The sequence below is a fragment of the Aquarana catesbeiana genome, linkage group LG02 (genome assembly GCF_042186555.1).
Source record: "Aquarana catesbeiana isolate 2022-GZ linkage group LG02, ASM4218655v1, whole genome shotgun sequence".
In the NCBI taxonomy this organism is placed as follows: domain Eukaryota; kingdom Metazoa; phylum Chordata; class Amphibia; order Anura; family Ranidae; genus Aquarana; species Aquarana catesbeiana.
In genome coordinates, this window is record NC_133325.1 from 145,699,097 (window position 1) to 145,725,887 (window position 26,791).

Sequence of the window (26,791 nt, forward strand, 5' to 3'; positions counted from 1 at the left end):
TGGATTGCTGCAAAGGTATGTGCCATATATTAACTGCTTGAGTGTTCAAACGGAAAGACTACTATGCCATTTGACTTGATGAGCAGTATTCTGAAGGGAGAGCCCTTGGTGGCTATATAACGCTATCTTATTCTCCTTGGACACTACCATACAAAGTTCCATGATTGGATCTGAATATGCTATTTGCTATATGACTTGAGAGACATCTGTGCTACAACCGTGGCTAGAGGGTGTCTGAAGTTTACATTGAAGGAACTTTCTGTAACTTGTCTTTTTGCCAAAAGATGCTATACAACGTTAAGGCAATACGAAAAATCATCATACAGCGGCAATTTCTATATTTATGAGACAGCATAATTCACCTAATCCACCTTGCACTTAGTTGCCAGCCCATTATTGACTACACATCCTAGTAACCCCTGGGGGGCCATTCACAGTGATGTAAAGAATCTCTTCGGAGATAATAGAATATGGGATTATCCCATTTTCTCCTTTTTTACATATGTTTTGCACATCTATGCGGAATTACCGCATCCCAATTTCACTGTGAATGACTGACTGGTGTCCGGACTCTCTGTGTAGTGGTTGTGTTTATCTTTTTTGTATTTTGTGTCTACGTGTATGTTTTTCCCTTTCGTTTGTAAGTGTTCACAATCAAGTTCTTTTGCCTGGGTGATCTGCTGCGGTAGCACCCGGTGAAGCATGCAGTGTAAAGCTCATTTAATCTAACATAGATGTATTTTAATGACTTTTGTAGCACGTTCCAATATGGAAAATAAACTTTGTATTTTTATAGGAACTTATCCAGGTGTAGACCATTTGTTGACGAAGTAGCCACTTTGTGATCACCAGTAGATACTGGGATCCATTTCTTTTTGCATAGTAGTTTCAGGAGATTATCAGACAGCCTACATGTTTCTTCAGTAAATGGTTTCCATACTGGGATCTATAGTGTAACAGCAGCTGATATAGACTCATCCATGGCCTCACATTATGCATAACAGTATAATTTGCTGGATAATTATGACCCCCCCCCCCCCCCGCTTCCCAAATCACAAACCAAACATATAGGTACTTGGTAACAAAGTTTATTGTTACAGGATTAACAAAATAAAAGGCACATTAACATTAATTTGGTGTCAACATAGGTGAAAGGAACAAGGCTTTCATTTCACCCGCTTCCAGAGATTGATTGCTCTGCAGGTCTCTGGCAGTAATAGGGTAAAATGGTGCAAGTACACCTACATCCCCTGGCCACCAAGGGCACTTACAGCAATGTATGTGTATGGGTACAGAGATTAATGCAAGAAATGTACCTGAGTAACAAAACAAGAAAATGTCTCTCTTGGTTTTCTCAAAATATCGTTAGTCTGTCACTGGTTCCTTTTGCAAGTTTGCAGTTCTTAGGATACAGGCAGTACAATATCAAAGTTCAGCATCAGTGAACGGTGGAAAGGCAACCTCTGACTTGTCTATGGTCTGTGTTCAATAGATGCACCTGCTTTTTATGACATACAAGTGAAACATTGGATCACTTTCTTTTACATACAAAGTATTGACTTCAACAAGCGTCTGTTCAAAGACACGATGAGACCAGAAGAAAGATCACAAAACACATTTCCTCTCAACTCTGATAAATCCCAGTACCCTTAACAAAGAACTGGGATTTATCACCACCATATTTAGAACTGCACAGAGCACAACACAACACATGGTTTGTATCACAGTCTAAACCATGGAAAATTAGATGTTTATTTTGCAGCAGACAATGGATATAGTAGACAGCTTACATGCTGTCGCCATGATAAGGGTATATAAACCATGGGTTTCTACAAGACAACAGAGCTGAACAAGCCTTCCAAAATGTCCTAAAATGCATTTACTTGTGGATCTGGGGCAGTATTTAATAAACCGAGTTCAAAACAGTGCAAAAAATAAAAAAATTCTGACCAGCAATGTGTTGGCCCAATCCCGGACAGATTTTTTTTTTTTTGTCCTTCCATGTTGGATAGAATTGGGAAGCATAAAAACTGAGTTTCAATTGATGTCCATGGACTCATTTATGGGAGATTTCATCTCACTTTCTATCCCTGTGACTGTAGAAGAGGAAAAAAAAAAAAAAAAAATCACACATTTTTTTTTTTTTTTTTACTTGAACAGGAAGACACAGACAGTAAAAAAACACCTGAAAGGCACTAAACCCCCCCCCCCATTTTACAGGAAAAAAAAAAACAGTTCTGGCTTGAGTTAAGTTAGCCATGAACCAGCCAAACAACCAGCTTGCCAGATTTTACAGGCGACTATTGCTAGCGGCTGTCAAAGCTTCCCCCCGCCAGGAGAACACAATGGCTCGATAGGAGGGATTCCCGCATCAAGACTGGCTGTGTTGATGGGGGAATCAAGCTCATTTCTTTCCTGCAACCATGGGTTGCAGGAAATTTGACATTTTATTACATGAAGTTTGCTTATTCTATGGCCAGACTCTGTTGAAGGGTTCGTTTACAACAAAAAATGAAAAGATCAATTACATCACAACACCCTCCCAACTCCTTTGGTCCTGGGTTGCATGTACCTTATGTGATCCCTATCTTTAGATGCCTTCTCCAGGTGGTATAATGGCACAGCAAACTACAGAACTGGAGGCTGTATACCAGCATATTGCTCGCAATGATGAGCACTCATTGGTCTGCACTAGCCAAGTGAATGTGCTGACCAATGGGAATCTCTTTTGTTCCAGAAGAAAGGAGCTTCAAAAGAATTCTATTTTGGTCAGTGTGGTCACGTGGCCAGCACTGTCCAATGAGTGCTTGCCATTGCTTGTATTAAGCGGTTACAGCCTCCTGGACTGTGTAGTAATGTTTTAAAGTGGTGTGAGACCATTCTACTACCCGCAGAAGGCAGTAAACGATGGGGATAACATAAGGTACATGCAACGGAGACCAGAGGGTTGGGCTAGATGTTGTGAGTTAGTTCACTGTTTCATTTATATATTGCTGACTATTTAGATTGTTAAGGACTACTGCACTTTGTACTGTATTATTGAAGAAGCAGTACAGAATAGGTAGAGATGAGTAAATGATGTAAGTATATTTACCAAACAGGAGGAACAAGGCAACATTATTTACAGTACTGAGACATCACCTAAAAGGAAAAGCTTAAACTGCCAGGGCTGTCTCACTTCATAGCTGCTAAAATAATTATCATAAGATATTACTGTACAGTATTTCTATATGTTACGTTTTTAGCAAGAAGCTTCTAAAGTTCCCAAGTTCTTTAGATCAAGTATGAACATGTTCGATTTTAAGAATTGGCAGTTCATATATTTTCCCCTGAGGTGTCAAGTGGCAGTGTGGCTGTTTGCACCAGTCAGAACAAGCCCACAGTAAGGGGTGGGGCTTAGCACAATCAGGACTCATGTACATTTTCCAACATCTCATGTGTGCTTGGGACTATCCACCATGGAAAGTTATGGCAGCATCACATGACAAGGCAGCATCAACTGGTCTCTGAATTAAGATAGATAACAGGGCAGAAGGGATTAAAAACTGATTAGCTCCAGATGACAGAGATCAGGGTGGAAAGTGGTGCAAACAATAATGGGATGTAGTGCAGACAGTGAGAAAGCTGGATAAGAATGTAGTGTGACCAGTAGGGGTAGAGTGAGGAAAGCTTCAGTAGAAGCTAATGCAGACACAAGAGACAGAGCAGTGGCACAGGGTGTGGATTGATGCAGATACTGGTAAGTGTGGCCAGAAAATGGACACTTGAGAGAAGGTTGTCTCTGAGGGCATAGATACTAGATGTGTGTACTGGACCTTCACCAATATACTCTGGAAGGGATCAGATCTGAAATGAGGAACTCTCCTTCAGTCTTCATCCCGGTGATAGAATATTCCAGCAGTGAAAACTAAAATTTCAACTTCTGTTTAAGTGGAAAGGACTTAGATTCACATGTGCTCCGAGTAGTTGGTCAGGACGGAGACATGCATTTGAAATACATAAGAAACTGTATGTGTTAAGTATTTAGTGTGCACTTTTTGACTATTATGCTTATCTCTGGAATTTTTCCTATACTGCTATCCCAGAGGAACTGTCAGAGATTTAAAAAAACGTCAGTGTATGGGAATTTAAAATAATCAGGTTTTGATGTCAAAATGATACATCAAGTGAAGGCTGAATTGCCTTCCCTGACTCATCTACACATGTTTATTCTGGTTGCCAAAGGTGCAGCTATAGGGAATCGTAAGATTTTCAGTAATGTTTTACAGGTCAAACAAATGCAGTGATAATGACTGCATCAATATGTTATCGATCTAATCAACGTCACGTTTGTAAAAAGTTCATCTCTTTTTTGAGTGTAGTGGAAGGTATGGTTCAATATACTGTTGGGTTCTCTGGGACCAAATCTCCTTCCACTTTGCCCTAATTTTTTTGATATGTAACCAAAAAGAGGGTGGATGATAAAACAATTGAGACCTCTAGTGGATTACGTGGGAAAATGTGACAAGTGCACTTCAGTAGGCCACACAAGAAGTTTGGCTAAAAAGCCACGCTTGACCTGTAAACATCACCCATAATGTAAAGCTCTATTTTTGGGTTTTGAGTTCACAGAGCAGCAATATTATGCAGATATCACATAGGCAGGTGTAGGCCTACATAATAGGGGTTAAGCATTTTATACAATAAACTAATACAAAATGCAATTAAAAAGTCACAGGTATTATTTGATATACAGTTGCAAAGGAAAGCTGGCTGCACACAAACAGAATCTTGCCATCTTGCCACCCCCGGGATCAACGTGGATTCAAAGGCATAATGGCCGTATGCAACACATAGGGGGTTATTTACGAAAGGCAAATCCACTTTGCACTGCAAGTGCACTTGGAAGTGCAGTCTCTCTAAATCTAAGGGGTAGATCTGAAATGAGTGGAAGCTCTGCTGATTTTATCATCCAATCATGTGCAAGCTAAAATGCTATTTTTTATTTTCCTTGCATGTCCCCCTCGGATCTACAGCGACTTTACTTCCCTGTGCACTTGCAGTGCAAAGTGGATTTTCCTTTGGTAAATAACCTACATAGTGTCTGCTTGTGATTTCAGGAATACCTACATGGTTGCTGAGACAGTTTGCTGGCTGGCAAGCAATGCCCACAAAAGTATACCCAAAGGAAAAAGTTTTATGTTTTGGATAGAGTGGAGAGGGATTAGAACATCTGTCAGGTTTTTCATTGCCATCTGTGCCTCCGCTAAGGAGGCACCCTCTCTTATTTGTGCTGTTTACCGTTATCATTGAGAGTGAAATGCCAAATTTTTGAGTTTTTACTATATCAGGAAACCTAATGGGGATACTAGTTATGGTGAACACCACAGAGTTACTGTTTTGGCTACAACCCACCAGGGTTTATAACTCTCCTTTACTCCATGCAAAATGAAAAAAAAAAGTTTTGCCTTTTGTTCTACTTTAATAGAATATGGAAGAGGACCTCACCTCCCATTACACTGCTGCTTTTGTTACTTGGTTAAGTAACAGAAAAAAAAAAAAAAAAAAAAACGAAATCCACATGCAAAGAGCTGCAGGAAAGCTTATGCAGACATTTTATTATTTCACTAGAAATCTCACCTAAGTGAAAACGTAAAAGGGTTAAAATTTAGTAGATGGTCTAAGGATGATCGAACTAATATCACAGTTTTATATTCCCATATCAAATTTCATCATTGTTCAAGCAAATTGTAAAGCACCGACTACAGAGAGGGAAAGTATGGCCAAAGCTATTTACATTCCTTATGGATAACAGGAATGCACTTAGTTTTGCACCCCTGTGCTCTGTTTTCCCCTGAAAGCAGGCTAAACCTTGCTGTTGGCTGACGTCACTCAGCCGGTCCAGGCTCTGCAAAGATCCCGACTTTGCAGTCGGGATCCACCCAGATGCCTGGACCATCAGCTAACTCAGCCTCTCAGGGAGACTGAGCCAGCCGCTCCTGCCCCTGCACAGGCCAGCTCTCCAGTGGGCACTGGAAGGGGCAGAGCAGAGAGCCAGCTGACTGACAGTCACCGCTCTCTGCTCACTGAAATCCAAGAACTGGGTGATTAGCGATCTTTGATCGTTCAGCTCTCGGTGTAGAGCTGGCGGAAGACAGCTGCAGCTGGGATCAGTGCTGCTGTCATCTAGGTGAGTAGGATTGTTTTTTTTTTTTCTATTCCCAAACTTCTCTTTAAAGGAAAGGGTAAAACTGTATTCATAATTAAAGCGTTTCTACTTCTGCTGTCAAATTTGAGAAAACCCCACTATATGTTTGTAGTGTTCCCTTTCACAGAGCAAAAAAAAAAATTTACCACCTTTTAGATGTTTCTGAAGAGAAGGTTATCATGGCTGATTCTAAGAATTTCTAGACAGTCTGTCTCACAGTGTCTTTGTCCCCAAACAGACTGAGCAAAACCTCATTATTGTACACTGCAGGAGGGAGGGTGGTTTCTAAAATTTCAACCCGTTAGAACCCCTCACTTCCCAGGTACAGCTGCTGGAGGTTCTTCCCCCTGCAGCCACTGGCACATTTAAAAATCTGCGCTGGTTTAGAGATGTGCAAATGAAACTAAAAGGCCCATCTGCCGTTGCAGCAGATGGACTTGTAGTTTTCAATGGACTGCGAGGGTACTATGTGTTCACGGATTCCTCCAGCTTTCTAGTAGAAAGCCAGTACAGAGGTATTTGCAGAAAACCAAAGGATATGTCTGACATTGCTTCCGTGATCCTGTAATAAAAAAAAAATAAATGCACAAATTTCACTGCAAAAATATGTGCATTTATTATTTTATTTTGAATGGTAAACTTATACTTTAAGGTAGACCTAAACTGAAAATGTAATGTGCATTTAACTACCCTCTTAATATGTAATCAGAACAGAAAACATTTTTTTGCAGGAAACTCTAAATTCAAAAACTTCAGTATTCAATCATGTAACCAATCCAGAGATCCTGGACACAATCTCCACTGCATGGAAACCTGTGCAGAGAGAAATATGTAGGCCATCATAGCTAAACCTGTATTAAAAAGCTATGTGCCTTGCAGACATGTGAAATATGAATACTTTTTAAGGGACTGACTCAATTATGCAGCCAGTCAAGGATTGAAGCAAAAGACAGCCAGGCACCTAGGATTTTGAGAAATCTGTCATCACTTATTTGTGTCAGTCAACAAAGCTTCCCTTAAAAGCAATTGAAGAACCAGCCTATATAGTGATCGGCCTCCTATGATCAGGGTCTCAGCGCAGGTCATATGTGGAGGGGCACCGAATGGAAATGTTGGTATCGAAACCAAAAATTCAGGATTCACTTTGCCAAAAACTGAAACTGACAGTTTTTAAAATATATATTTTTTTATATATAATACTATTGTATACGACTTTTTAACATTGTGAATTTAAATGAATAGGAATTTATTATCGGCCATAATCAGCACCTTTAGCGCAAGAAAAGAAAAAGCTCAAGAAAAATGCATCCCTTTAAATTCTGTTTGTCTTTACACTGGGCCATTCCGTTTCTGTTAAAAATCATAACTGCTGCATTTTTGGTCAGTTAAAAAAACTGCACCAAAAAGAACACATCAATAAAAGCTCCTGCGTTACGTTTTCGAGTTACATGATCTATGAAAAACACACCATAAGCACAGTAAAAATCACGGTAAAATCTCAGCAAAATTGCGTTAATTTTCGGTGCCATTATCGGAATCTTTTTCCGAAAACACATTTTTCGACCAATATGTTTCGACCACTAAAATTTCCTTGCACCTCTAGTCATAGGACCAGGGGTCTCGTCGTAGGTCATAAGACCAGGTAACCTAAAAGTGCTGAATTTAGATAACACAAAAAAGTAAAATATTAGCTACATTATAAAGTATAACAAAACATACTTTCTATTGAGTTTAGGTCTTCTTTAACAGACAATATATGCGTTCATCAGTAACCTAACATGACTGAATGGCAATGCCAATAACAACATATAACATTCACTTTACATTTATGTATATTATATTTTGCTTTACAGCTAAAATGTGACAATTTTACCCCCCCCCCCCCAAAAAAAAAAAAATCTAAGTATGTACTAGCACTCTTTAATATAAAACATTTTGAATAATGTAAGCATGAAAATGACCAAACATGAATTTAAGTTTGTCACAAACAACTCTGGAACTTTCATGCAGCAGTTACGTATAAAGCTAAAAGGGACTGTAACTAAAGCAGATGAAAGTTTTACAATGTTCATCAATTGCATAGTAATCCCTTGGTCACATAGGTGCTGGATGCAGAAAACCCCAACCCATATATGTGTGATATTGCATGGATTTTTATAATGTTGTTCTGGGAGAGGCCACCAGGGGGCACATGGACAGGCAGAAGGTACTAAAGCAGGCATATCAAACGCAAAAGAAACAGCGGACCAAACTAATTGGAATAATTCTTCAAGAGGGCACATGTCTGCCGAGGGCCACACAAAAAAATTCAACTTGCTTACTTGAATCCTAAAAAATTGGCCATAAAAAAAATGGAAATTAAATAGTCAAAATGATGTAAAGAATTCCTTATCGACTGGAGAACAGCTTTATTCAAAGAAGAAGCTGAGGGATCACACGTGGCCCTAAAATGCCTGTCTGACATGCTTGGCCTACAGAAACTGATGTAGGTCAGAGGCTGCAAGCAATGTTCAAGAACAGTATACAGTGTGAAGCAAATCAGGTGCCTGGCATTTAGGTGTACTATTCCAATCAGCTAGGTATATCCTTTCTTCTCCAAAGTCAAAGGAAGGCTCAGTGGGCAAAAAGGAACATGCACTGTGCAGTTTCTTGTAGCATTTGTTTAAATACAACCATAATGTCAGAGGGAAGGCTACGGCAACATACACAGTCTATGGCTTGCTCCTACAGCATAACGTGTACTTTCATAAAATATTTGCTAACAAAATAACTTAACAGGCTTTCTGTTCTGCAAACTTATAAAATAACCACTTGATAAGTACATATTATAGAGGACATTTATTCAAAAATTAGAAGAAAAAAGAAGCTTCCATATATTTCAACCTGAGCATCTCTCAGTCCCAAAAATGAACACACACAAAAAACCAAGTGACCCGTGGGGCTTTAAGGAGAGTAATGCTCACAGAAAAATGCAACAAGGTTTATAAAAAATACAAAATTTTTATTAGAATTTGACAAAACATGTATATAAAGGTTTATATACATGTTTTGTCAAATTCCAATTAAAATTTTGTATTTTTATAAACTTTGTTGCATTTTGTATGAGCATTACTCTCGTAAAGCCCCACAGGCCATTTATTCAAAAATATTTTTTTCCCCTATAAATAAAGGGGGAGCTCTGGATGAATGACAGGATTCTCTCCCCCCCATTCAGAGATCACGTTACATTCAGAGTAAACATTGTACAGGCTTTCCTCAATAGATAAAAAGGAAGGAGGTAGGTCCCCATAGGAACATCTTGACTGCAGTTCAGCCTGAAGAGCCCAAGTTCTTATTCTCCACTGTGCCTTAAGCTCAGCTCCAGGAAGAGAACCATACGCCCTGCAGAATTTTTTTTTTTACACAAAGCAGCACCTTGCACGACACTGGACATTCTTCATTACCTGTAATGGAGAATGTCCACTGTCATGCAAGGTGCTGCTTTGGGTAAAAATGTTTGACTGCAGCTACAGAGGAAATATAATTTTTGACTAAACATCAGCTTTACCCTGGTACTACTTGCTTTAAATGCAACCCTTCCCCTTGCATAGCTGGTGGGGAAGGGGAGATGTAAGGATTGAGTGCTTTCTCTGACTTATAAGAAAACAGAACAATTTATAAAGGAACACAAACACATTCCCTAAGTGTCGGTTCACACTGAGGCAACACAACTTGCAGCACGACTGCCTCAGGCGACCTGGACACGAAAAGGAGCGGCGACTTCTTTATAGAAGTCAATGCAAGTCGCCTCAAGTCACCCCCAAAGTTGTACAGGGACCTTTTTCTAAGTCGGAGCGACGCGATTAGAATGGTTCCATTGTACAGAATGGGACACGACTTGTCAGGCGGCTAAGTCGCCTGACAAGTCGTCCCAGTGTGAACCGGGACTGAACGTCAGTATTGTAGGCAGTCATTAGAAACATGTCTCCTGTCTGTGCAACAATCCCCAACTTGTGTGGGGAAAACTTTTTTTTTCCAAAGCAATTTTTTTTCCTCTAGAAAAATTGAAAAAAAAAGTGTGGAATATGTTCTTTTAAAATGATAAAAATTATATCTGTTACATGGTATTCAAACTATATAACATGAAGACCTTAATGAAAGATTTCTGAGACTGTATGTAAAGTCTTAAACTATTGCAAGTTCTCTCAGCTGAAGATAAGCAAATCCTGTAGTTCACAAGAGAAATATGCATTCTGCCACTAGGGGAAAGGCTCCAGTTTTGTTTGCTTGTTCGTTCCATCTTGCACCTCCTACTGTTGGGTGATTGTTGGCATACAGTAGATGATAGTTTCTGTCCTCTCAGGCCTTAATTGATGGGTAAGAGGGTGAATTTGTTTGGCAAATAAGTTTATCTTTATAACTTTAAAATGATTCCTATTAATGTTCTCCACCATCACAGCATAAGGTTTCCCTATAATCTGGTCATTAAATTGTTTTCTTTCTTTTCCTCCTCTCGGTAAAATGGTGAGACCAGCATCTAGAGTTTGGAAACATTTCCACAGTGCAATTTCTGCTGAGCACAACTTTCAAATCTTGTGAGAAGAAATATTCTTTTCCAAATGCTACAATGAGGACAAAACACATCCTTGCATGCTAGAGGTGCCCTAATGACATTAAAATACTTTCTAGAATTAAATGAGGAGGACTATAATGAAAGAGCAAGTAGCTTTCCCTTCCAGAGTGCTCATTCCAGAAACCATCTTTCTGCTGCTTCTGGATCATCACAAATTTTAAAAGCAAGTTTAGTTTATGTACTGAATAAACTGTAGTTTTTTTTCAAGCATAATACTTTTGTATACACTGCATTTCACGTTCCTAGTGTAACAAAATGACTTTCAATCTGTAAAACTACTCCATACTGATTTTTTTTTTTTTTTAATTTCTGATTTTTTCCTGAAAAAATTAAAAGGGATAAAAATGTTTCGTTCTCATGGCTTCAAAATTTCTGAAAATTTACATCTCTAGTTCTATCTCAACCTTGTCCAAACCCAATTCCACAGAACAAGTAGAAAGCTGTCACATGATTGTATCCACGCCAGCCCTATCAGCTACAGCCAGGGCACCAGGAGGCTTATATCTTTTACCAAACGAAAGCTACATAGCCATATTTGATAGATATCATTAACATTTTATGGCCATGTGATTTGTCAATCACAGTGCCAGAATGTAAAAGCTTCACACATAAAAACAACCTGAATTTGTAGTATGTGCTGAAAATAAAACAATCACAAGGCTTTCATTATTTTGGCATAGGGCTTTCTGATATGGCCAAAACGCCAGAAAAGTGCTCAAATGCTTGATCATATCTGTACTGTTTTTCTTGCATTACTATATTAATGGTCTGAAAAACTTTTAGGCCCTGAATGAATTAGAAATCCTCTTTGTCGCTGCATATATTGGAGAAGAAGCACAATGAGGAAACTGGGCAATATGCAATATTCCTTACATGTCAATAATGATTATACTCTCTGCACCAGCCTTCGCAGTGTATGTGCTGCACACTGTATTTATCCCTCAAGAGGGAGTTTCCTCACTATAGCTCTCCCTCAGCAGATGCAGCCACTGGTAATATTAGGACATCTGGTGGTGCCAGAAGGAGAATTCCAATAGAAGAGAGGTCAATTCAAGCATGCAGATAACAATACGCTTGTGTCCTTTTTCTTGCGATTCATCTTATTATAATGGTTTTACATAACCCAAGATTTATTACAACAGTGTTTGGGGCACTCTTGCATTGTGGGCACTCACATGGTAGAAATAGGAATTCTATTTTTAGATACAAATTGACATTAGACTCTATTTGACCAATGCCTAAAAATGCAGTTGGCGCAGACAGTGTACAAATCACAACAGGTAAACTTAAGCAGGCCATAGCCGGATCGAAATTTGGCCAGTTCAGCAGGAACCGGACAAATTTCAATCCATCTATGGGCAAGCTGGTTGTACTGAAATCGATCTATTTCAGGTTCTTTTCGTTTGATCGCTGCCGGCAGTGATCACTGTATCCTGGAGGCAGGGAAAATAGGGATCTCCCCCCTCAACACCGACTTGTTGATGGAGGAATCAAATGATTTGCTTTGCAAAATGTATGGCCTGCCTTAGAACACTATTGCCTGATAAATTCTTCACTGTCTAGGGCGGTAATGTTTACTGGGCTCCCCTACTGTTATCCAAAGTCAATGCACAGATGAGCTCTTCTAAGATTTATAGAGGTAGGCAAGAGCAAAACAATTCAACAGCAAGTTCTGTCTTTCAACGTTTATAATGGTGTGCTGGGATTGCTGCAAGGCAAAGGATGAACATGAGCATCACATATACAGTCTGGAAATCAGCAGTGTGCTGAAATCATCTGAACATTTTGTCATAAAGGAGGACTGTTCAAGTTACAGAAACAGCTCATGGCCCCTGCAATAACTGAGATCAGACAGTTGCCAGGTGTAATTTACAAAAGATCTGACCATGTTTAGGCATATCAAGCATATAGCCCTTCATTAATTTAATGTATACATATTTTTTTTTAAAGGCATTGAAGCACTGATTTATTATTGTGTTCTGCATTTTTATTAGGTATTTACCGATACCAGTTTTTAAAAACCCGAGTACGAGTACACGCTACTTCAGCGCAATTTCAAAGCTGCAGATCAGTGCGATTTGGACCTCCTATTTCATTGTGGCTTGTGACTTCATTTAACAGAAGTCAATGCAAGTTGCAATGAAATTGCAAAAAGTAGTGCAGGAACCTTTTTCAAAGTCACAACAATCTTAAACGGTTCCATTGCCGACAATGGGATGCGACTTTAACGCAATTTTGAACTGTCAAATTGCATGACAAATCACATTGGTGTAAACCAGGGAGGTATTGTTTTTAGTATCAGAGCATTTGCACAAGATACCCAAATACTCATGCAAATGCTTAGTATCGGCACTGATACCGATATCGGTGCACCACTAATTTTTACGCATACTTAGTTGCACTCATTGTTCTATCTTGTTTTGGATTTTGCCAGATGTTTTGTAAAAGGCATACATGATGTAAAAACTATTCGATTTATTTTTAGGTTTTTACAATAAAAAATATACTTTGTAACATAAAATGTCAAGGAGATGGAAACATGATACACGTCTACACATTTAAAAGCAGCACAGGGCTTTAACGACTGGTTGCTACGAGCAAATGATTTCTAAACACAATTATTTTCTTTAATAAAGACCGGTGTTAATAAGACAATCAGCAATGTATGTGGCAGCCCTTGAAAACAAACTAGTAGCAATCACCGTTTACTTATTCTTTAAACAAGTGAAAAGTAAAATCTTACCCAGCTTGCTTGAATTTCATTTTAAAAGCTATATGGTAAAAATTGATCCTTACGTTAGGGAGATTGTTCCTTTAACTCTCTTGAGGGAGGGCCTACATGCGTCTATTCACCTGGCACCTTTTTTTTGCACTTGGGTGAAGAAGAAAAAAAAAAAAAAAAAGAAACCTGCAAGTGGTGCAAGCGATCACGACAACAGTGCTAACATAGCAGCTTACAGTGTACCTTTCATTATTACGGTTTTGGGACTGTCAATTTTTAAGCTAACAGCTAGCCAATATGGCAAACACAAAAATCAGTATTAAAGGATAAGTTCACCTTTGGAAAAAAAGCCTTTGGAGTTCACCTAGTAGAAAAAAAAATGATAAATGCACATTTGTTTACCTACAAAAAGATGTGCATTTATTTATTTTTTTACAAAGGTGAACTTACACTTTAGGCAGAGAAGGTTTATTTACTGAAAGCAGTTGCCAACAGAAAGCTTGCATCTGGTTCAAGTGACAAATTAACGTGCATGTAAACCCTAAAAAACAATAATGTAATATAATTAAGTTTACCAATCCCTAAATGTGGTGGCTGAATTTGTTTTCTGTTTCTTATATGTTTTCCTTTATTTCTACCAAGTGATTCAACCAGTACCACACGTTCTCTCTTAGGGCGTCTCCAATATCTATGGAGGAGCAATATACACCCATGGACAGCAGCATTGTCTGAAGAGGGTAGTTCTACATGGACTATCAGATTTAGATGAACTTTTCATAAATTCCACTAACAAATTAAAGCCTAACGCCAGTCAACCTTTTGAAAATAGGTAGAGAAAGAGATTTTGTATTACAAGCACCCCTGTCTGTGTTAAATGGTTTGTCTTAAACCTCTTAATTTCCACGGTTGCTGCACAGTTTGTTCTGTCAACAGGAGTTGAAAAATTTCAGCAGTATTAATGGGTTAAAAAATTAAGTTACAGGGGGAAATCCTGCCAGTGATTCCAAATCGCGGCTTTTGGATTCACCCCAAATGCCGTGCAATTTTACCATGATTGTCGTGGAACAAATGCGCATGTAAAAATTTGGTCCCTGAGCTCTTTTGGCACGACAGATTCACTTGAATGGGCTGCCCTATACGTGACGCGTGTAAATGCATAAGAATCCTGCTTTCCAAATCACTAGTGGGAACCTGAGTTCTCACCAAGCGATATGTGAACAGTGCCTCAGAAGAATAAGGACTGCTTTGTTAATTTTAGTAAAAGACTGCATCACATGCCATTTTTGATTTTGCCTTTAGTACCACTTTAACCCCTTCATGCCGACAGTATGCAAATATGTGACCTCTTGGCGGGTGGGCCTTAACGCTGAGTGGCAACATATTTGCGTACCAGATTTTAAATGCAGCTGTGCCAAGAGCACGCACCCTACTACTTGCGATCGGGAGACTGCTGTCACAGCCAATTACAGGGGGTCACATGATCATAAACCCCACCCTGAGGTCAGGAGGTGCCAGCGAAAGGGGTTAACTGAAAATATAAAAGAGAATTGCAGCTGGGTGGAGAAGCCCTTAAAAAATACAAGGGTGAACAGCCATTTCAACTACAGCAATTTTTTCATCTCATCCGTTTTTTTCAACCACAAAAAAAAAAAATCAGAATTTGCTTGTAAATATGGGTGACAGTGTAGTGTGTCCCAACTTGATTAGTACATTATGTGCCTGTTTCAAGAACTGCAATACTTACAAAAGCAAGTGAGACTGTCAGCCATTAGAAACAACTGGCCCCCTCATTCACAGAACTCAATCACATTGGACTACAGGGGGGATTACTGATGAGCCCTTGTCCGTTATCATTGATTAGCTCCCTATACACATTGTAAACCTCTTGACTGAGCTGTTTGGATGACACAATTGTTAACATTGCTTTGTGAACTCTTGTTTAGGACATATCCCGCAATGCTCTGTAATAGTATTAAAGCATAATCTACAAGAAAAGTCACCATGTAGCATCCCAAACTGTAGTAGGGAAGGAAGAGAATCATGTCTATCAGTTCTATATCACTGCATAGAACAATACCTGAAAGAGCTATAAGCAAAAGCAAAGTACTGTAGTTGATGCAAGAACTGAATCTTCCAAAAGACTGTAGAGGAACAATCTAAGAGGCACGTATATTTAGCCCTCTATTCAAAACCGAGAAGCTTCTTCTGGTCGTTTCACTGGGCAATGAAAAAAAAAAAAAAGTTAATGCCACAGGGACACCACATTTCAAGGCATCTCTTGGACAAAGTAGGGAGAGTACATGGAGGAAGAAGTCGCTTCTATATAAATGACTTCAATTATCCCCCACAGTCTTGACGAAGCTATATGTTTGACAATTCTCAAAAGATTGCCTCCATGGCACAGGCATTTTACACTGGAGGTTAAAGTCACCTGTCAGACAAAACTTGCTGGAAGACTGAAATAAGGCTTTGAAGAGGTTACATGGCTGGTTATATTTAGTGTTGAAACAGGCTGCAAAAGACCTAGACCTCAGGTTTAAAGCACAATGCATATCAGCAGCATCTCAAGAGCCGGGGAAGACACAGAGATATTTTTCATCCTGCAGTTGCTGTTTTCTTGGAGATACAACCAGTTAACAATTTTGATCACTTGGCTGCTCAGGCAGTTCTAGTTCCTAGGTCTCCTCCTGCAGTTGGTGGAAGAAAAGGATCCCCCTGAATATCTTGTCCACACTGTCTTGGGTCCCTCCAGCACCAGGCCTATCTCAGGACTCAGAACAAGGTCTCTTGGTTCTTTACCCAACACAAGAGCATAAAGTGAAAAGTCTGGAAGGCAACAGAGCAACAAGGCCATTTTTTCTAATGCATTAGTGAGTTTCTAGCAACAATGAAATGCCATGGACAGATAAAAGTTGGATGGCACTGCCTTTTCCCCCCAAAAAATGTAAGAATCAAAAAGGGAGTATGTAAGGAGTTTTTGTCATAACAGGGCTACAATATTTAACCAGGAGAGAGGAGGCAGGGTGCTCAGACAAGGAACACTGCTGAAGAACTCACCCGCTGGCACCGTAATGGTAAACATTAGTAATATATTCTGCATAGGCTGCATTGTGTGCGGCAGGGTGTGTGTTTCCATGTCTATTAGTGCACGAAGCCCATACTGTTCTTGTATGTGCGATGGTGTTAGTGATTTGACCTGATGGGTTTTCAATGTTAGTGCTTTAATCACTTGGTATCTGTGGACTAAAAAAAAACAAAAAAAAAAAAAAAACTCCCTAAACACCCTTTACCGAACTTAAAAACAAATATATATATGTATATATATATTTATAATCCATATCCACCCCTTCTGTAATGGGGCTTAGTTATTATACTCAGTCTCTGGGGCTGAGGCATCCCATTGGTTAGTTCTAGGTCCAGTGGCTGAGATACATCATCTGCTGGCCGCCTGCGACTGTGGTGACATGATGACATGTGACTGTAGGATCTGACTGTGGCCGTCTGTCCTTTGGCTGGCCATCTGTGTGAGCACTGACGTAGCCATGTGTTCAGCTGGAGAACGCAAACCATTAGGAGAGGCAGAGGACAATGAACTGTGCTGGCTGACTGGGCCTGGAGAGCCTGTTGCATCACAGCCATCCTTTAGGTTTTCTGAAAGAAAGCAAGTTACAGATTTACCAGAAGCATTTACAATAAAGAGAAAAAAACAAAGTGCCTGGGGGTATTAAGGCAAACTTGATAGTTGTAACTACTGCACTGACGTTTAAAGGGACATGATCACTTAGCCCAATCAGAGCAATACAGCAGCATGTGCAGATATCACCCCCGCCGGCTTTTATATTTAGAGCCACACTTCACCACTGCAGCATACAACCTGTCTAAGTTCCAGTGTTGGTTAGTGTTATGCCGTGTACACACGGGCAGACTTTTCGACCAGATTGATCCGACGGACCAAATCCGTCGGACAATCCGACCACGTGTGGGCTCCATCGGACCTGCAACTGACTTTTTCGGTCAAAAATCTGACAGACTTTAGATTTGGAACATGTTTCAAATTTGTCCGACGGACTTGAGTCTGGTCGAAAAATCTGCTCGTCTGTATGCTAGTCCGACGGACGAAAACCCACGCTAGGGCAGCTATAGGCTACCGGCTATCAACTTCCTTATTTTAGTCCAGTCGTACGTCATCACGTACAAATCCGTCGGACTTTGGAGTGATCGTGTGTAGGCAAGTCCGTCCGTGAAAAGTCAGTTGAAAAGTCAGTTGAAAAGTCCGGTCAAAAAGTCCGCCCGTGTGTACGTGGCATTAGAGTTCAGGGGAATGACATCAAGCCCCACTACACCTGCCAGTGTTTAGGCTTGGTGAGAGCCTGCTAAGGCCTAAGCACCATCACTTTGGGGAGGTCATATACGCCTTCTCATACTCTGATGCCTTGCTCTGTTAGCTAGGGCTCAAACACTCTGGGGAGGAAAATTAGGAGCATAACTCATAACTTTGAGTGTCTGTATAAATATACATAATACATGTCTGTATAAAGCAGCCCCCAACCACTGACCCACAGATACTCACCTATCGATTCCAGGTCAATCATTTTTTTATCACAGCTTCTATCAAAAACTCAGTGTCTCTTAGGAACCAAAGGGAGCCACTTCCCTTATGTGCCAGTGCTTGGGCCTAGAGACTGGCCATTAGGCCCTAGTACATCACAGTAGGAGGTTACATCTTCCCCCATTCCTGGAAAAATCTAGTATTTTGCACCAGCTGCAACAGGCACAGGAGTAGCAGGGGACTGCTGGAGGGGTTAGTATTAGTGGGTCTGCTTTACAAAGACACTTTTACTTTGCCCTAATTGTGCAAAATGACACGGTTTCTTTAAAGGAGAAGTCCAGCCAAAGCTTGTTTGGCTGGACTTCTCCTATGGATCACAGGAGTGCAGTTCGTTTTGCACTTCTGTGACCAGTTTTCAGCAGAGAGCGGGCTGAAGTCTGCTCTCTGCTGACGTCACAGAAGTCAGCTCAAGCACTGCGTCATTGCGACAATAAAGTCTGGATCCCCCAGGTGCCTGGACTAACACCCAGCTCAGCCTCTCAGCGAGCTGCTGAGAGCCTGAGCTGGCCGCCCCCCGCCCCCTCCACAGCTCAGCCCTCCAATGGGCGAGGAGGGAGCAGAGCAGAGAGCTGTGACTGACAGTCTCAGCTCTCAGCTCAAGGAGCTCTGAAAACCAAATGATCAGCAGCATTCGATCACTCGGTTCTCAGTGCAAAGGTGCCGGGGGGACAGATGCAGCATCGGACTGATGCTGCATCCACATAGGCAAGTATGAATCTGAAAAAAAAAAAACCCTTTACTTCTGTTTTAAATGCATTCCTACACACTTGATATAATCTGTTACTTTAAAGTGGAGCTCCACCACCAGACGACCCCTCCACCACTTGTTTCTGGCTATTTTTTTTTCCAAACTCAGCTTTTTGGAAGTACGAAGTGTACTTCCGTTCCAGCCGGGCTGCGGAGCAGGACGTCATGTCCTCTTGTGCGGCGAGCCCCCCCCCCGCTGTCTTCTGGGAGCTGTGTGTTTCCCAGAAGACAAGCTGGCCATTTACAAAGCGCCGCGCGACTCGCACTCGATAGATGGATCGGCCTTGGGAGGGCGGAGATCGTGGGCTCCCTGGACAGGTAAGTGTCCTTATTAAAAGCCAGCAGCTACAGTGTTTGTAGCTGCTAACTTTTAAAAAAAAAAATGTTTGTGGCTGGAACTCCGCTTTAATAAATGTAAAATATGTTAGAAAAGTAGGGGGAGATAGCATTTAGCGCCACACTCACCAAGATACACCTGGTTCTTCTTTTGCAGGGCAGTTACAGGACAATCCTTGTGTGCCAAAAGCAACTGTTTTAGTTGGGCTACCTCATTCCGCAGAAGAGTTACCTCGTTCTACAGGTGAAAACACAAAGTCATTACTCTGCAGCCACTGTCAACAGCACATACAGTGTTTGTGTACTCTGTTCTTTACTGAACTTACACTTAGCTGCACATTGTGAGAAGTAAGCTCCTCTGCCTTTTTCTCCAATGAGCACACCCAAACCTTTCGCTTCTGACGACAACGGGATGCAGCTGCTCGGTTTCTCTCTAGAAAGCGCTGTCGGCGTTCATCTGGATCTTCATCTGCTGCTCTTCTTCGTCTACCTCCTGTGCTTGGAGTGGGCTGTGCAGGAGATACCTGTAAAGTAGATAAAGAAACACCAAACATACAATCAGTTTAAAGCCACTCTTTAATGAGTAATTAGGGCATTTATATAGTCTTTACTAGTAAAAGTTAATCTGAGCCAGGTGAAAATTCTGAAAGGTAACCTGTCATGAAAGAAACAAGTCAACTGTCACTACTGGCTTCCTAAAAATGATAGTTGTATGTAGGTTATGTTAATCCTCTCGCTTTGATATTGAATCTGACCATAAAGCAAGTAAAATCAGAACTCTTAATATGCCTACTTGTTCAGTATTTCCAGTCAAGCAAGTTCACCCCACGGAAATGGTTGACATATTTAAAACAGACAAACATAAGATCTTCATTCAAACATTGCCTACAGAAAAAAAGGTGAATTACCTAAACACAATTACACAAAATTTAAAGGGTGTATTTGTTCTCAATCGCAATTTAAAAAATGCAGATTTGTCACATGGCAAAAATAGACATGATTTAACTGTAAATTCCTTATCTTAGAGTATAGTATAGAACACATGACTTCATAGACCATATGTTAATTGCAGGCTACATTCACTGGATAGACTGAACAGTGACTGGACACAGCAAAGGGTGTACAGTGGTGCAGAGCCAATTTTATTGCTCCCAGCTCCAACATGTTGATAGGAAGCTTTAGGTAAAATAACTAAAGAAGGTACAGGTAATTTCCCCGAAATGCATTTACTTGTATTCTTACATCTTCCATAAGCACTTATAATAAATCCATCAAGCGAGTTTTTTTTCGGGACACTGGGCATTCCTTTTCAACCACCCTTGTTTTAGAGAGGCAATAACCGACCTTGCCGATCACATGCAAAACTTGTAAATGCAAGGTACTTGTTCAAGGATTTTAGGTGTAGGATAGGATGAATACCCCTGTTGGACTTTGATACCGTGAGCAAGTATGAATAGAATCTGCTGAACTTGTCCTCCAGAGAGATCAGAACAACCACAAGAAGTTTTCCAGGACAGTTTGTAAATCTAATTTTATTTGGTTTGCAAGAAGGGAACAAGACAGGGTAAAGTTTGAAACTCTATTTTGTACCCCTTTGAAACCACTAAAGTAACCCTAGGATGTCTGTGACTGAGAGGAATGCAAACGGTAAAGGATGTCCTCTTAGTTTTAAGAGTGAGGACACCCCATCAATGTTGAGAGGACTTTGTGGCAGACTTGGTTGGCTTGGTGTTCCAAGTCGTATGCTGAAAGCAAGGGCTGAGCTTAAGCTTTATAGATGAAGCCTGAGCAGTGTGACGATCTGTATTTGAGGAGGTATGGGCTTTCAAAGCTGTCTGCTATAAGAAAAGGACCTTTTCTTCTGTGGCATCTTTTACAAACTTGACCGTGCCTCACCAAATTAACATTCTCCATCAAAAGGCAAACAAATGTAGCTTCAGCGGACCAAGCTTTAAGCCATAAGATTCTGGGCACAAGACAAAAAAAGTAAGGTGGGAGGCAGTGTTTGTATGTGTTCCACCAGATTTCGTTCCTGAAAGACAGGATCCTGTTGATTGGACTAGGGCAGTGAACAATCAGCTGCGGTTCAACAAACAGAAATTTCAGCAATAGCTAGATGCAGGACTGGACCTGCAATGGTAAATACAGCATTTAAAAAAAGAGTCTCAAATTTTCTGTCTGCTGAAACCTTAAATGAAGGAAAATACTCTACAGGTAGAGTCAAATGTTTGTTAAAGATTGAGACGGCAGGGTCTACTTCTAGAATAGTCAACCTTTTAGTATTAGTCTTTTTGCACTGGATAAAGCTTAGCAATGAGGGATGAAAACATTTTCAGGGGAAATCCAATTATTATAAATTGTCCATTCTATTTGTATATAAATAGGTAATGTCTCTAAGACTTTACAGGTCTCTTAGTACCCAGAGGGGCCTGGTGAGACTGAGAGGAATCAAGTGTGGCGGCTATCTTGAGGCTTTTGCACACACAGAAGTGAGCATATCTACATTGGAATGCATATTACGTAAAGCAATAGCATCAGGTGCAACACTGCCTCCAAGTCTTCTTAAAAGATCTCCATGTCCATCTCTTCTAAGGGAGTAATAGTTCCACTTCCAACTCTGGTAGAGAAGATGAAAACAACGCCTGGCACTTCTAGACAAGGATGGCTAAATTAAGGCCATTAGTTATCACAGAAATTCTAACATAGAGAAATATGCATTGGTCAGATACGCTGCTTATTGCATGCCTCACAGCTAGAATCAAATGCAGAGACTGGTGTTAAATTAGGATTCTGCACCAGTGAAGCAACATCATTCTGAGTGCTTTGCAGCCCATGCGGACCATCCTGTTGCCAACTCCTCAAGGCATAAGGGCGTGAGGAAGTACCTGAGTACCTTATAAGGGCTCTCAGCAGAAGTGGTGGCAATAGTGTAACCTGTGGTGTGATGGAACACAATCATTTACTAGAGCCTAAGCTCTGAATAGTCAAAATTTTATCGTCAAATATGAAAGTTTAAATACTCAATGAGTGAATAAAGTCACAATCCCCGATTTCCTGATAGTTGATATCATAAGAACATATAGCATTCAGGAGACACCAATAAGTGTACTGCAGTCAGTCCAGGCTCTGAAAAGATCCTGACCATATGGTCGAGATCCGCTCGAAAGACTGGATCGGCACCTGGCTCAACCTTTCAGTAATCCACTGACGGCATGAGCCAGCCCCTCCCACCTCTCCAGTGCTCAATGGAGCTCCGAGCTGTGGAGGGACTGGCTAACTGACAGTCACGGCTCTATGCTGAGAGCAGAGGAGAAGAACTGAGCGATCAGAGGTGTTTGATCACTCAGTTCAGAGGTGGCGGGGGGGACGGATGCAGCATCGTATCGATGCTGCATCCACATAGGTGAGTATTATTTCTTTTTTTAAATCTTGAACTTTTTTACGTCTCATACTAGCTATAAGGCTACAATAATGGTCTCACAGCAGGACAAACCCGTCTTACCTTTTCATACTGCTGGTCCCTGTATGGGTCAAGGCTTCACCCATCAGGGTGGGCATAGTCCCATAGAAGTCCTCAGAGTCTGTGAACCAAAGGAATGGACCACGGCCCTGGACCTAGATAGCACCCTACACTAACTACAGGTGTTGCATTAAGTGTCAAGATATGCACCCAAACAGGATCTAGTGCCACAGCATGGGGTTCGGTTTCCAAGGTTTAAACTGTTGCCAACTCCTTCTGTTGCCAAACTGGTTGCAGTGCTTCTATTGTTATAGTAGGAGGTAGTGAAGAGTTAAAGAATTTAAATTCAATAGGAACTAGTTAGGCACAGAAACTCTATAAGGGAAGAAGAGGTCCATCACCTACAGGAAACTAGCCTATTAAAAAACTCACTGAATCGCTTCTCGGCCTTTTGACTAAGATCAAGTGTAGTATCTGTTCTTATCAGTTTAATATCTGATACGTCCCCTATCTGGGGACCATATATTAAATGGATTTTTAGAACAGGGAGATGGAAGAAGAGCTTGCTCTGTCCACTCCACGCATCGACCTGGTATTGCAGGGGGAGGGGGGGGGGGGGAAGAGTGTGGGGTTTCAAAAGCTTTGCCAGTGTCCAATCACCTGGAACTGGCCTATAACTCGGGGCCTCTGAATATCCAATCTGTGCCCTGTACAGTACGAGTAACATATTTTGGGGGGGTTTAGCTAATCTTTAGATCTAAAATGTGCATTTTAACACATGCAAAAACAGCTTTGGTGGCAAACGTGGCAATTTACAAAGCAACCTAAGCTGCATGTACAATTTATTACTGACCTGAGGCTGTGCAGGGGAAGGAGCATCTGGATGCTGGACCAATATCTGGCTTTGTTCAGGCCGCGATGCCACCATAGCCATTCCCCCATTAAGAGATGATGGGACTTGATGAGTAAGTGAGGCTTTAAGTCTCTGCAAAGAAAACCAGGTGAGGAAATTGAGACAAACGGATCTCACTTCTTTATTATATCATTGTGCTAACTGGTCACGTACCATTTTGGCTTCTGAATGAACTGAAAAGCCTAATCAAAATATCTTTTATCCTTTTTAATAACCTCATTGTGCTATTTGGTTACTTACCATTTTGGCTTCTGAATGCATTGAAAGTCCTGATGGAGAAATATGGCCTGCACAACCAATAACTGGAGGACCGGGAATTCCTGGGATATTGGGCACCATGGTCATTGGTCTTGCCAACTGAGCCGAGTTAACACAGAAACAAGACTGATCAGTGGAATCCTGGTTCTCTGCATTTAATACCACAACAAATCAGACAAAGGTCTCCTTACCGATATTACAGATGGCATTTGTACATGTGGACCAGGAAGGAAAGGGACAGCCTGGCCATTACCCAGGTTCATCATAAGAGGGACTGAACTGCCTGGGGAGCTGAAACACAGAAGAAACCTTTTACAATAACACAATCAGGGTAGAGATGTATACAGCACAGTGATTTAAGGAAGACTGACACTTAGACATGAAACAGAGCTCTGTTTTAGTATGAGCAATACAAGGGAGTGGAGAAACATAACATAGGGTAGAAAAGGATAACGATGAACACACTGGTGGTTAAGAAATTAAGGATAGTGTGTGAAAAGCAGATAGGGTGAAATACACACAACTACAGCTTCCTTACCCTAGCTGTCTGTTGGACGGAGGGGCTTGTGTGATGACAGATGTGGGTGAAGGAAGTGTAGGGTGCAAAGGATCGTATCCCAGGTGGAGAGGCAGAGAGCCAGGCCGAACTATTGTAGGAGTGGGCGTTGAGCTGACCTGCGGCTTTGGTGGCACCTTTACCAGAGTGACATAATAAACATTATCACCCAAGCTACCAAAAACCATGCATAGAAATAATATAGTGTGGCCAACAGCACAAATTATCGCACACTGACTTGCTTTTGTCTGCAATTAAACCTGCATATACATACATATACACACTAAAAACTGTCACTTCAGATTTAGATATATGCAGTGTAGGCTTATACATCTGTGCAGTTAAGGAATCTCAGCACAAACAAATCCACACACCTTCTGCAGCCATTAAAAAGCTTCCTAGCTTTTATTTATGTTACATTAGAGACATATCAGCAGGGCCAATGAGATTCCATGGGTGGGGTGGCAAAGCTCCAGCCAGCAACCCACAGTCTACATTCATAATTTAAAGAGTAGATATAGCCAAAACTTTCTTCCAGATTTTGGTAAGAGTTTAGTTAGATTATAACATGTCTCTCCCTAAATCGTGCTGGTGTCAGGAACACAGAAAATAATGGGAAATCTGAAATTTTACAATTTTCACCGAAACAGAAGACGAAATAAAATCTTCCAATGGACCACAGTTTTACTTTGACAATTGTCAATGAGGCAAATTCACCTACTTTTGTGGAAATTTCCTATCACTCATTGCATTTTAGGGAAGAAAGTGAAGGGAATTTTCCCCAGCATAACAGACAGTGGCTTACTTTGTCCACAACTAAAATTAAAAGTGTTGGCTATAAATACACTTTAAAGTGAATTTCCATGTTTGCAGCCACATTTGGATATCATCCTTTTTATAGTTGTTACATTCTCCCATTAACATTGCCTGATTAAAAAAAAAAAAAAGAAGAAGAAAAAAATTGCAGCTTACTTTCTCCTTTTTAAGTGCTTGAAAATCCCCAAGCTATCCCTTGCTGTGTCATGTTAAAGGGATACTAAACACACACTGTTACATTTACACTATCCCTTCTCTTTCTGTATGTGGATGATGGCACTAGAATTATTTTAATAAATAAACATCTAAGTACCTTTTTCCTAATCGATATACAGCTGTCACATGACCCCGCTCTTTGCCAGCCTGTCTGTAGGGGAACATAAGCAGGAGGAGCTTCTAGTCCTCTGCTGCTTGTCACATGTTCAAAATAAAAAACATCCTTTGGGATACAGAGTAAAAATTAATATCAATAAACTGTTTTACATTGTCATACAAATATATATTTGAAATCAAATCTATAGGGCTGCCATTTACCACTGTGTACGTGCCCACATTTGTGACTCTACAGTCACATGGGCTGCTCAGATGTGATAGGGAGAAAATTATCAGGGTAGAAATACAATGAAAACTGTGCATGTGCACTAGCTGTCAACATCGCTCTGCAAAATCCCCAAATGCAGTGGGGACATGGATAGAAGAGGGAGACAAGAGAACAGCGGGATAAACCAGTTTTTTTGCAGAATACAGAAAACAAACCTCATAGTAAATGAGTGAGAATGAACAGCATGAAGTACAGCATTTATTGATAGTTTTTAATGATGTGGGTTTAATGACACTTTAAGGAGGGAGCTGGGAATTTATATTATTATATAGGATTTATATAGCGCCAACATGTTGCGCAGTGCTTTACAACATGAGGACAGACAGTACAGTTACAATACAATTTAACACAGGAGGAATCTGAGGGCCCTGCTCGTTAGAGCTTACAATCTAGGAGTTTTTTTGCTCTTTTTTTTAAAAAACATAATTAACCCAGTCTGTGTTGTGCTGGCCGGTCTCGTTACCAGTTATAAACTAGATGTGAGCACTGTCTGTCCTAACCCAGGGTTAAAGCTAATATACTTAAAAAAAAAAAAAAAAAAAAATTGTCCCTACTTCTGCATCTTATTTTCACAGTGCACTCCTTTCAAAGCAATGGAAGGTGCCCATAGAATTTAATGTAAAAATCAGCTTAAAAAACAAAACAAAAAAAACAAAAAAGACTAGATAGAAATATTTTTTAAAACTATTTTTAGGTAAACTGTGTGAATGGGAATACATAACAAACATGTAGTGGGGTTTTTCTAATTTTGACTGCAAAAGTGGAAATACACTATCAATTTTGAGTGAAATCAAAACAGTTCTATACAAAGCCACCAACACTTGGGTTTATAAAGAAGTTATTATTATACAGGATTTATATAGTGCAGACAGTTTACGCAGCGCTTTAAAACATAAGTGCAAAGACCTCAAAGAACCAAAACCCACAAGAAGCATATCCTATTTTACTGAAGTCCCATCAATAGAAGAATTGTT

At 40.5% G+C, this 26,791-nt stretch overlaps 1 protein-coding gene and 1 non-coding gene across 3 annotated transcripts in view; one reads left to right on the forward strand and one right to left on the reverse strand.

Annotated features, from left to right (window-relative positions):
* Positions 1–12,469: 12,469 nt before the first annotated feature.
* Positions 12,470–26,791, reverse strand: part of ATF7 (activating transcription factor 7) — a 178,703-nt gene continuing 164,381 nt past the window's right edge. The window contains exons 7-14 of one of the 2 annotated variants that reach the window (XM_073613604.1): positions 25,530–25,655; positions 24,383–24,537; positions 24,036–24,135; positions 23,827–23,943; positions 23,527–23,658; positions 19,540–19,737; positions 19,343–19,451; positions 12,470–17,172 (exon numbers count right to left, since the gene is read on the reverse strand). In XM_073613604.1, coding sequence (XP_073469705.1) covers positions 16,955–17,172; positions 19,343–19,451; positions 19,540–19,737; positions 23,527–23,658; positions 23,827–23,943; positions 24,036–24,135; positions 24,383–24,537; positions 25,530–25,655 — 1,155 coding nt within the window. In that variant the 3' untranslated portion in view covers positions 12,470–16,954. The remainder of the gene's footprint in view (positions 17,173–19,342; positions 19,452–19,539; positions 19,738–23,526; positions 23,659–23,826; positions 23,944–24,035; positions 24,136–24,382; positions 24,538–25,529; positions 25,656–26,791) is intronic. The other variant, XM_073613605.1, reaches the window with a different exon arrangement.
* Positions 23,109–23,299, forward strand: LOC141130784 (U2 spliceosomal RNA). Its single transcript, XR_012242530.1, has one exon. It is a non-coding gene; the product is annotated as a U2 spliceosomal RNA (small nuclear RNA).